The following is a 12,874-nucleotide window of genomic DNA, read 5'->3' on the forward strand; positions in this document are numbered from 1 at the left end:
AATCAGTAGTTACACTGTAATCTCTATTTAAATATTTATTTTCGCTAAGAACAAAGAATTATTGCTTACCAAAACATAGGACTCCTTGTTAACAACCGTAAAAAAGAAATTATATCGCAGGATTAAAATTTAAAAAGTATAACGACGATGTTGTTTTCGCTTTTTGCATTTTTTGTCGTAGTTCTGATAAGTCGTATTTAACTGCTTCAACGTTTCACATTACGGTGCATTCGCGTAATAGTGCTGATGTTGGTGTGCCTGAACATACTAACGAGTAACGACAGTAAAACAGCGAAGAAGACGCTTTCTCTGTTGTGAATTTAGATGAGGTGACAGATATGTAGGGTATAAAGGTATCACATTTTACCTTCATATGTTTTGACAGCGGAGAGAGAAACAATAAGCGAACACAATGCTCTGCAATTCCAAGCAAATAAAATTGATTCTCGAGTAGCTAAGTAAATAACAATGGTAATTTACTGGATGACGCTCCATGTTTTAAGTTCCTGGGCATATGGATAATAAACTGAGATGGCACAAGCATGTGGATACCTGAAGCAAGCAACTGAGTTCTCCCTACTTTACACTCAAGAATCCCTCACTCTGTTTGATCAGCAGGCAGGATTGCTAACATACTTCACTTAGTTTTGACCTTTGACATAATCTCCAGGGGAAGAGCAACGAAGACGGAAAAAAATATTTATTCTACAGAAGAGTGCAATAAAAATATTTTATAAAGGTTATAGCCAAACATATTGAAGTAGCCCCATCAGGGACCAAGGGATTCTTACACTTCCCTGCCAATACATATGTTCCATAATAGTATTTGTGGTTAATAACAAGAGAAAATTTATGATGAGTCCAGCAATTCACAACCACAATATTACCTATAGAAACAATTTCCATACCAACAGTGTGTCCCTTTTTAGGGTTCAGAATGAGCTGATGCTAAAGTGTAGAAATGGTTGCCAGTGAATATCAGGCAAAAAATTGAAAATGCCCAAGCAGGCTATATGTAGTAAAAAGATAATCTTTACTTTGCTAGAGGCAGCTGATAATGGCCTGTGTAAAGTTATGTAAATGTTTCATATGAAGTATTAGATAAAAACAGAAGTCAAGTAGTATAGGAGAACGAGTAGTGGCTTCTTTAAAAATAGCTTTCTTTCTCCTAATATACATATATATAATGCAATCTAGAATTAATTACCATAATTTTCAGTTTGAGTAAATTAGCACTGACTGTAATTTGTTGTTGGTATGCTTTAGAGAAGTAGCTTGCAGTGGTTGCTTTTGCCTGATTAATTCACATCCCTGAAGCCTTTCCATGTTGGGATTTGTGGCAACACAATTAATCAGAAAACAAAAGACAACCAATCTCTGGCCAACACTTGGCTTACATGTGCTAATAGCTCCAAAATTCCTACTTTTGCGGAGTGGATTGTTATTTTGGATCTATGTTTCAAGAGATATTTGCAGGGGACTTTCTTGCTAGCTGACATGGAACCTATCCTTGGCAACGATTTTTTGCATCCTTATGTATCCTTGCACCAGGCGCACATCTGTATTGTTCTGAAACTATTAAAGAATGTCTGAGCAAAATTAATTACTCATGCCTTCCATTATACTTTGTCATTCAGCACAGTATAACCTAGTGATGCTCACTGCATTGCTGCACTGGATACCACAATGGCTGACACCGATTCCAGTGGCTCAAGGCCTCACACCCCCCATCTAAAGGCCAAAGAATCATAGTGTGGCATAAAAGTAATCTGCACCTATCACTATCATAATGGACGTCAGCCAGCTGGCTACAGGAGCAGCACTTTACCAACAGATACGTGGTTCGTGCCAGCCACTCTGATTTTTCTCTTGGCAGCTGACATCCTCACAGGTAAACTGGAGTGTGTATGACTGGAAACTGTTACCCATTCATGAGGCTATTAAACTCTGTAGACACTTCATCGTGTTTACAGGCCACAAACCTATTTCATTTGTACTTACCACACCACACAAATCCTTTTCACCTTAGAAGTTCTGGCTACTGGAATTTATCATCCAGTTCACAATAGAGCTTTGCCACACCACAGGTGCAGACAGTCTAGTGGCAGGTTATTTTTCTAGAGTCAGTACAATACCTAGTGACCTCAACTATAAACTACTGGTGGGGAGATAAGCCACAGATGCCCACTTACGAGAACTTATAAGCAGGCTAGGTACTGGACCGGAACTAAAACAGCTTCCTTTAGAGGGCTTCAAGAACTTATAGGAGTGTGATGTCTCCACAAATCAGCCTCACCTGTTTATGCCTCATGCTTTTTGGAGACAGCTTTTTAATTCAATACACAGCCTTGCACACTCAGGAACGGGCTACACTGTTCATATGGTCACTGACAGATGTGTGGGGCCTTACATTTAACACAGCTGTGACAAGTGGGTCCAAACTTGTTTAGCGTGGCAGGATACCAGACCAGTATTCATCTAGTTGGATGCAGAAAACCATCAAAAACCACATTCAGGCTGGCCAGCACCACGGCCCTCGTCGTTAATCTGCCAGGTGGATTCAGTTCGAGGCCAGTGGCCTGCCTGAATCCCAGAAGTGATCTGCTAACACATGTAGCTATCCAGGTGGATAGATTTAGGTTTTGATGGTTACCTTAAATAATTTAGGCAGTAAAATGGTGAGTCCTTTGAAAAGGATGTAGGAGATTTCCTTCCTCATCCAATTCTAATGTGAGCTTGTACTTTATCTCTCACGTTCTCATCACTGATGGGACACAAGACCCTACACTTCCCTTCCTGCCATTTTCACATAACTTTAAAACAAACCACATTTCTTTGCTGCTATCTAATATGTATGATAAAACAAATATAAGGATTACTATAGTGTTTTATTTCAAATAAAAATATGTGGCGTGTTATGAAAACAAGCAGCCAAACTACATGGACAGTGGAAATAAAATTCAACTTATACTATCTGACTATGTAGATGAATTCAGTCAAGTATTGTGGTTTTCTTTACTTGTCACGCAGTCATTCTTCCAGTGACATATTTCTGCCTATTTGACAGTGATGTAGCATCATTTGCAAAGAGGAATTTTGTGCAACAATGTCTTCTGTGAGCCCCCTTTAATGCTTCTTCACTTTAAAAATTTCCACCTACTCTAGAGTGCCTTGGTACCTAATAGAATGGCATTTTCTTTGGATGTAATGATTATTGTTCCACACCAATCTGGCTTCCAGGATCATTTGTTCCAGGACTTGGAATATACTACACGAAACAAGGGGGCATAATGGTTAAGACACTGGATTCACATTCAGGAGGAGCAGGATTAAAATTCCTGCCTAGCCATCCAAATATAGGCTTACCTTGGTTATCTTAACATGACTTAAATAATGAAAACTGCTCCTGTTTCTTATTGTTTTCATGGTTAGCACAACACGTTTTAAGAATTTATTATCATTTTCAAGTGCATTTGTGCACATAAATAATTTTGGTAATGCTTAAATGTGTGATTTTCTGCCTCTCTTGAATCTTTTTGAGATTATCCTGCAATCAGATAATTGGACAAAATGCATCTCCAAGTGTTTTTAAATGATCATTTTAGAAATGATTGTAATATAACCTAAAAAAGATGCAATATAGGCAGAAAATCACATATACAAAATCACCAAAAATATTCATGTAAACAAATATACATGAAAATGAGAATAGATTCTCAAAATGTGTTGTGTTAAGCATGCAAAAATAAATAATTGGTGCAGTTTTCATTATTTTAATCGTGAATGACACAGTTGCAGGCTTTCCTGAAACATTGAATATGGTGAATGAAATTATCTTAAATTGCTTAAGGTAAATACTGGTGTGGTTCCCTTGCAAAAAGAATGATCAGTTTCCTTCCCATACTTGTCCATTCCACACTTTCACTCTGTCTTTAATGGCTTAGTCATCACTGAGATGTTAAACCCAGATATTCCTTGGCCCTACCTTACCTAGAGAGCACCAAGAAAGGTGCATTGTTGTCTTGTGATTGCACCTCTTAGGCCTATATTTACTTCTAAATGGAATAAAATGTGGCTTCAAAGATTATGCTTAAAGAAAGTAGTAGTGCAGCCAAAGATGACCATTACTTACAAATCACTTGTGTGACCAGTCCTAGAGTATTGCTCAAGTGTGTGGGACCCATACCAAATAGGACTAGCAGGGTATATTGATTGTATACAGAGAAGGGTGGCATGAATGGTAACAGGTTTGTTTGACCCATGGGAGAGTGTCACAGAGATGCTGAAGAAACTCAAATGGAGACTGTTAAAGGTAGACATGATTATCCTGAAAAGAGGAGATACTGAGTCGCCGACAGGCACAACAAAAGACTGTCAGAATATGAGCTTTTGGCCAACATGCCTTTGTTGAAAAATAGACAAAACGCACACACAAACGGAACTGGAACTCAAGCACACATGACCATAGTCTCTGGTAGCTGAAGCCAGACTCTGGTTTCAGCTGCCAGAAACTGTGGTCATTGAAAAGCTAAAAATAAAAATTTAGGTCAAAGGTAGTGGCTATATTAGCAATACCCAGACACTATCATACAACATGGTCTACTCACAATAGCTGGGACCTTGTTGTGTGCTTCACTGAAGTTGTAATTTGTATTTTTCCTGCTGGCACCCTCTTGGCCTCGACTTATTCAGATCCCCCCCCCCGCCGTTCACCATCCTCTTCCTCTTTTCACCAACCTTCCTTTCTCTCTAACATTATGTTCCCATTGCTTCACATTCATTTCTGTTTTTTCCATTTTTTACAGTGTAGTGTTCTTCCAGTGTCTGTATTCAAGATTTTCATCTAACTTCCCTGTATCATTTGAAACTTCTCATTTTTCACTAGCCTTTTCCCCACAGCTTCCCCTGCATACGTGTATGTCACATGTAATGTGCATATCTGTTGGTCCATTTCATCCTCTCTCCTCTCTGCCCATCACGTCCTCTCATCCCAATCTGTCCATCTTCTCCTCCCACCTATCAGCCCATCTCCTCTTCCCTCCCCTCTTTCTGTCCATCTTCTCCACCACCTCTCTCTCTCTCTCTCTCTCTCTCCCCATTTTGACCTCCCCCTCCCTCTCTATCTTTACATCACCTCTTGCCCCTTACCTCAGCAATCCCTTCCTGCCCCCCTCTCTCCCTCTCCATCCTCTCCTGCATCCCTTCTCTCTCTACATCTCCTCAACCTTCCTCCAGGCATGGCCACCGTCATGTGTAGCCCCTGCAAAAGACGTCAATAAAGCAGACTGGTACTACTTCCACAACGTGCTCTGGAGCAGTACAGAAAATATGTCAAGGGTTTGGAAACCCTTTTTGTGCCATGATGTCTAGGCTGCCATGCAAAGCAGCTTGACACTACTCTGACATAACACACCTGCTGTGCCTGGTAGCGTGGGTCTTGAAAACTGTTTCTTGTCCCTGATGTATAGGCTACCGTGCAGAACAAGTCAATAATGTAAGCCAATACAATTCCCACACCACACACCTGTCATGCAGTGCAGCATATATAGCAGGGGCTTAAAAAGCATAGCATGTCTGTATATCTGTAAGTATTAGACTAGAATATTATGAACCCCCATATGTCAGTCCTCTTGGAGCAAGGGCTTTGTGTGCCAAATTTCGTCCAATTTGGGTGCCTGAGAGGAGTTCCCGGTTATTAGTTTAATTGGATAGATAATAAATCTACTTACCAAGCAGTGGCAGAACACACACATAAAGGAATGTTATAATTAGGCAAGCTTTCGGAGCCAGTGGCTCCTCCTTCAGGCAGAAGGGGGAGGAAGAGGGGTGAAGGAAAAGGACTGGAGAGGTCTAGGAAAAGGGGTAGATTTTGGGAAAATCACCCAGGAACACCAGTCAGGGGAGATGTACTGGACGGGATGAGAGGAGTCTTTCCTTCTCATCCCATCTGGTAAGTCTCCCCCGACACCGCAGTTCTGGGTGGTTTTCCCGAAATCTATCCCCTTTTCCTAGATGTCTCCAGTCCTTTTCCTTCACCCCTCTTCCTTCCCCTTCAGCCCTTCTGCCTGAAGAAGGAGCCACTGGCTCCAACAGCTTGCCTAATTATAACCTTCTTTTAAGTGTGTGTTCTGCCGCTGCTGGTGAGTAGACTTTTTATCTATCCAATTAAAGTATTTTATATGAAGGGCTCGGAGAGATATAGTCATAAGCCACAACTTTCACGAAATTGAGTTTTTCATGTTGCGGCATTCTTAACAATGTCTTCTTCACAATGTGTTTAAAAAGTTCCATGTTACTGCAACAGATGGCAGGCTATGATGGAGTGCAGTTCTATGCTGTGCCATCTGGTGGTAGTTTCAGAAGATACATAGTCACAAGCCACAGCAAAATGGCAGGTGGGTCAGGAACGTCTGAAGCGTCTTCGGGTCTTCAGCGCATATTTGACACAGACAGTAGTGGAAGTGAAGAGCTTGACCCTTTGGATCCTGACAGTGATGAATCTTGGCATCCATCGAACAGCAGTTTCAGCTCAGATAATGTTTCGGTAAGTATATAAAACAGTTTATTTCTGGTGATTAATATCCTGTGGCTTGTGACTTTGTTTCTCTCAACATTGCCAACGCATTTGACAGCCATCCTGTGTGTTAATGATGAAACTTGATGGGCACATTTATATTACTGCTTAATGGTGCAATAATGTAGTTTCAAAGGTAAAAGATGCGTAAAAAATATTTTCTCATTAATGTGATTTTAGCAAAATTTAATGTTTTGTGTGGCTTATGACTATATCTCACGCAAATTCTTAGACTATTTTGCTCTTCATATTGTAGCTTGAAATAAGTAGAATAAATGAAGAATCACCCAAAAAACCAAAGCCTTCACGGAAAAGAAAGCGAAATATTGATCAGTGGAAGAAAAATAAAACAAAACGTCGACGAAATGCTGGTCAGCAGTATAAGTCTTTAAAAACCCACAAGACTGTTCAGGCTGCTACTATAGGAAGTCTCTGTACTTGTTTAAATAAATGCTTGACAAAACTGCTTGGAGAGGAAGAAAACATTTTTCATTCATTTTAGGACATAGGAGACTTTAATGCCCAGAATACTTACCTGATGAGCTGTATGAAAATGGAACCGAAAAAGTGGAGGTTTGTTCACTATTTAAATAAAAGTCGTTTAATATTTTGTATATTTATTTCATTTTGTTATATTTGTCATAATTTCTTTCAAAGCTATCCAAAAAAGACTTCCAAGAAAATATCATCCAGGGATGTTACATTTTCTTATAATGTGAGGGTATGTGGAATAGAAGTCATGATCTGCAAGGAAGCTTTCGTAAGGTTTCATGGCTTACAGATACATGCACGAAGAGTGAGGAATTTGCAACATCAAATGAAGCAGGGATTTGCAGTGCCAAAAGAAGATGGAAGAGGTTTGTATGTTACTCTGTGCTATAAGTTAGGGATGTACTCAAACTGAGTACTATACAAATATTTCTATTAGGAAGAGGATATAAGCTCATCTTTTTTTTCTTTCAGGAAAACATGGAAACTACCCACATAAATTTCAAGACAAAGCTGTACAAAGTGTTAGAGAATTCCTCAACGCCATACCAAAATATAACAGTCATTACAGTAGGCAACAGAACCCCAATAGAGTGTATTTGGATTGTGATATCAGCAAGCACTGCTTCCTTATTTCGAGATAAATACTCAGAATACTGCAAGGAAAAGCAGGTTCCTGCAGTATCTGAAAGTAAATTCAGAGAAATTTTCGTATCTGAATTTAACATAGGCTTCAAACTACCAAAAAGCGACGCCTGTTCAAAATGTGATGGATTTCTAATTGCAATAAATAACTCAGAATTATGTGCAGAAGTCACAGAAAAGAAACAACAATATGAACTGCATCTCAAAAAGGCTGACAGAGGACAAAATATGATTGTGTCTTTAACTGCTCTGGCTAAAGAAAATTCGAAAGAGCATCATATGATAGCAGTGGATATGCAGCAAACGTTCCCCACACCTAAGCTAACAGTTGCTCCAGCATTTTACAAGAGGAAAATACGGACATACAACTATGGTATCCATGACTGTGGATCAAATAAGGCTTATATGTTTCTGTGGAGCGAGAAAGATGGAGGACGAGGTTCAGATGAGGTTGGGAGCTGCTTATTGAAGTACTTGGAGATAACTAATCCTCAGACAAAACATCTCCACATAATCACAGACAACTGCGAGGGTCAGGGAAAGAATTGGACTATTATTGCTTTGGGAAGGTCCCTTGTTGCTACTAAAAGATTTGATTCTGTCCAGCATTACTTCCCTGTGGTAGGTCACACCATGCTACCTTGCGATCATGATTTTGGTAGCATTGAACGGTATGCAAGAAACAGACGTCCAATAGTGCACACTCCAGATCAATGGGCAGAAGTAATAAAATCTGCGAGTCCAAAACATTTCATTGTAACTAAAATGGAAAGAGAAGACTTCAGAAGTTTGGAAAGCCTGAAGGCATTGATCTCAAAACGTACAGAATCCACGACTGGAGATCCCCACCATTTCAGTGAAGCTACTCAATTTAAGTTTGAGTCTGAAGATCCCTTCAAGCTAAGTGTAAAGCACTCTTATTCAGACATAGGAGCTTTCATGTCAGTGGATATTCGTGTCAAAAAGAAAGGAAGGATAGTTGAGCCAAATCCATATCAGCTGCCAATAAAGTACAGAAAGCCACTACCAATTAACCAGAAAAATATTGATGATGTACTGTCTCTTATGCCATACATACCTGCAGCAAATCAAGATTTCTTTCGGTCATGTACTGGAAATAACGTGTACAATGATGAGGTAGAGGAAGTTCCTTGATGTAACTGTATCAATGAAAAAGCAATTTATACATCTCAGATACCTGCTATGTATACATTAATGTGTAAAAATTATATATTCTGCTTGCTGTGTAAGAGTAGTAAAAATAAATCCTTACAAATTCATACTTTATGTTTTAAACAATTTTTTGGGAGATATAGTCATAAGCCACCATTGACTACATCTTAATTAGAATCATTCTAAAATTAATATTTTATAGCATTCAGAGAGTTGACTATTTAACAACATGCTTTGCAATTATTAAGCAAGTATTTGCAGTAGAAATAAAGTTTCTATTTTGTATTAAACATTTTCAGACCTCTGAGGAACTTTAAACTCGCTGTATCTCAAAACTACTTCAGTGTGGCTTATGACTATATCTCTCCGACCCCTTCATATGTATTAAGATTTATCTGTAGTTGAATTTTTTTGTCTCACAGCTGTTAACATCATTCGTCACATCTGATTTGAAATATCTAGTATTGCTAGTATTCCTCTTATCTTGTAATACCATATCTCTCTTGACCTGGTACCCTGAGTGTTTTAAATACATAATCCCCAGATAAATCCAATTTGTCCAGCATTTCATTCATTCATTCGGCATGTTCCCTAGGCCTTATCACAAAGGGAATCTTCAGGGATGTGAACCAAGTCAAGGTAGGCATTAATGAGAAACAAGCAAATCATAGAAGCTTAATCTGTATACTATATTAACAATAAGCCACCACTATATTGCTTAATGTTATTCATGCTTGCATCACTTAAATTTAATCAAGTAAATTAGAAAAAAGCTGCCACTTTCTAAAATTCTACTGTCTCTTAAGTTACAGTAAATAGCTGCATTTTGGGAATTGAGATCCATTCTTTCTGAGATTTTGCCCAACACATCTAGAATAGCTTTTCATCTCTCTCCAAATCACCATAATGTCCTTGTCAGACCCTATCCTCATTCCACACTCATCTCCCTACCCTATGACTGTCTCTACTGCAAGATTTGCCCTATGCATTCTCGTACCACCACCTATACCAGCTCTGTAACTGGAAAAACATATACTATCAAAGGGAGAGCCACTTGCAAAATGACACATCATGTACCAACTGTTATGTAAATACTGTACGGTGTTTTACATTGGCATGACTACCACCAAGTTATCAGTTAGGATGAATGCTTTACAACATGACAGTCATGACTCCATAGTTTAATAATAAAGTTCAGAAAATGCTGAGGAAACAGAGGTTGTTGTACTCTTGGTTCAAAAAGAACATGGAAATGTTGATGAGCAAATGTTAGTAAAAATTCACAAATGCATAAAAATATCGATGCCCAAAGCATACAGTTTCCACTGTCATAAAAGTCAGTGAAAGATCTTGATGAGAAAATTCGGGTCCTGCTAAGTGGGTCAAAGACTTCTATTGAGTCACTCTTTGACCAGTATTGTGTGCCCTTAGAAGGCAGCTACAGGTAAGATGAAGTTTAAATTTCAAGTTTCAAAAATCATCTACACTTTAGGATTGTACTGACATAGTATCACTTTACCGTCACACAGACTCCCCTATGGAGGACATAGAAAAAGGCATCCCTGACACTGAGTAGCAACTGAAAGAGTCGAAAACAAGTAATTTTTCAGGTATGGATGTGACCCACAAGTAATATTGTGGTGATTTAGTTTTACAAAGAATACTCCACGGCATTGGCCTTGTACTTAGCTCACATTTATCACAAATCTCTTGCCCGGCGTGAAGTCCCAAGTGACTGTAAAAGAATGCAGTTGATTCCTGCATATAAGTAAAGCAAATGAAAAGGCCCACAAAATCACTATCAATATCCTTAACATCAGACTGTTGCAGAATTCCTGAGAACATTCTTAGTTTGAATATAATAAATTTTCTTGAGACAGTGAAACTTCTGCCCACAAATCAGCTCGGATTTAGAAAGCTTCATCTGTGCAAAACTAAGCTCACCCTTTTCTCACACAATATCCTGTGAACTGGAGATGAAGGACAACAGACTCCACATTCCTAGATTTGTGGAAAGTGTTTGGTACGGGGCCCCACAGCAAACTATTACTGAAGGTCGGAGCATATGTAATAGTTTCTCAGTTATATGAATGGCTTGAAGACTTCTTAAGCAATGGAACCCTGTATCTTGTACTGGAAGGCAAGTGTTCATCAGAGACAAGAATATCATTAGGTGCCACAGGGAAAGTGTGATAGGACCACTTTTGTTCTCTATATAAACGAACAATCTGACAAATAGAGCAAGCAGCATTCTGTGACTGTTTGCTGATGTGTACCAGAAAGTGTCGTTGTTAAGAGAATGTAGGACAACACATGAAAACTTAGAATTTCTATTTGGTGTGATGCATGGCAGCTGCTCTAAGTGTGGGAAAATGGAAATCAATGCAGAGAAGCAGGAAAATGTTTAAATACAATAATATCAGTGTACTGCTTGACGGAGCCATGTCGATTAAATATCTATAGAGCGAATCACATACAGAACATTGATACGACTCATTCTTGAGTACTACCCACGAAGTCATATTAAAGGAAAACGTCAAAGCAGTTCCAGTGGGTGCTGCTAGATTCTTTACAGAAGGTTCAATCAACAAATAAGTATGTTGCAAATGCTTGATGAACTTCAATGGGAATCCCAGCAGGGAAGATGTATTTTTTGTAAAACACTATTGAGAAAATTTAGTGAAATTGCATTTGCAGCTGACCACAGGATGATTATATTACCGACAATGTACATTTTGCACAAGAACCATGAAAATTGGGTAAGACAAATTAAGGTTCAAATGTAAGTATATACAATAGATAGTCATTTTTTCCCCTTACTCAGTTTGAGAGTGGACAGGAGAAGGAATAATTACTAGTGGCACAAGGTACTCTCTGCAGTGTAGTGTGGTGGCTTGTGGAGTATGTATGTAGATGGCATGTGAACAAATTTACTGGTAATAAAATTCTATTCTTGTAACAAGTGCCAAAGTACTTGCATTACTAGTGCTTCAGAAATTCCTATGAATGTTTTTGACTCATGTAAATTCTGTTGCCACAAGTGATTTTATCATAATTTTCCAGTGTTTTTCAAAAGTTTAATTTTATCCAGCAAATCTTTGGTAGATACAAGAAAAATTTTGTGCTTGTGGATAAAATCATTTTTAAGTGTGTTCTGATAAATGATTCCTGTTACTCAGTTTAATGCCAGTTCAGAACTTATGGTGTTACTCAGTTTAATGCCAGTTCAGCACTTATATTATTCAACTGTGCACTAGCAGCTGGAACCCAGTAGTTACCATGTTAACAGTAGAAGGACCGCACCTGTCATTTTGACAGGTATTCTACTTCTGTAGACTTATTTCTCCTAAGTGGATACTTATACTGGTCCTATTTTCTAAGACATTTCATAAATATTTGTTAGGTAGACATCTGCAAAGAATTTACCCAGTAGGACCATTCTGAATATTGTCCCAAACAACTCCTGCTACAAGGACCGAAATCTTTCATTTTGATGGGTACCGAAATGTGAACAATAGCTTTCGGACATGTCCAAAGCTATTGTTGTTTACAATCCTGATTTGCTTATTGTCTTCTGCAGACCCACTATCGACGAGCAACAAAGCTTTGTTGCTCAAGTGGCGCAGTGTGTGTTCTTAATTCAAAGACGCGGTTTGTCTGATGAATAAATTTTAAAATATTTTATGTCAGTGTCAGATGGTGAATCCAAAGGAGAAGGTCCTCTTGATATTTGTGAAGCTGATGAATTACAAGATGATGATGCTGCTGCAAGCGCTATTGATAATGAGGAATTTTATCCCTCGCATCAATGAAATCAGTGACTCTTCAGACAGCAATGTTGCAACTACTGGACAAGAGCAAGCCGAGAAGTTGCAAACCAATGTTGCTTTACCCGTAGCAGGCACGTTTGTATAGCCATTGTATTATTATTTTATATTTTATCGCAACTGATATTTCAGCAAGCTTTATAAATGTTTTCTATTTTGCTGTATT

The 12,874-nt window shown here is 38.6% G+C and overlaps 1 protein-coding gene across 7 annotated transcripts; it reads left to right on the forward strand.

Annotated features, from left to right (window-relative positions):
* The first annotated feature begins 214 nt into the window (after positions 1-214).
* Positions 215-8,990, forward strand: LOC126094559 (uncharacterized). 7 transcript variants are annotated; one of them, XM_049909011.1, is made up of 5 exons: positions 215-353; positions 6,305-6,544; positions 7,077-7,147; positions 7,232-7,431; positions 7,538-8,990. In XM_049909011.1, the coding sequence occupies exons 2-5, from the start codon at positions 6,305-6,307 to the stop codon at positions 7,705-7,707; spliced, it is 681 nt and encodes a 226-aa protein (XP_049764968.1). In that variant the 5' UTR covers positions 215-353; the 3' UTR covers positions 7,708-8,990. The 7 variants fall into 7 exon arrangements, with proteins under 7 accessions (XP_049764968.1, XP_049764963.1, XP_049764964.1 ...); XM_049909006.1 differs by having other exon boundaries at positions 217-353; positions 6,831-7,147; XM_049909008.1 differs by lacking the exon at positions 6,305-6,544 and adding an exon at positions 1,638-1,891 and having other exon boundaries at positions 291-353.
* Positions 8,991-12,874: the final 3,884 nt, after the last annotated feature.

The sequence above is a fragment of the Schistocerca cancellata genome, chromosome 8, assembly GCF_023864275.1.
Source record: "Schistocerca cancellata isolate TAMUIC-IGC-003103 chromosome 8, iqSchCanc2.1, whole genome shotgun sequence".
Taxonomy (NCBI): domain Eukaryota; kingdom Metazoa; phylum Arthropoda; class Insecta; order Orthoptera; family Acrididae; genus Schistocerca; species Schistocerca cancellata.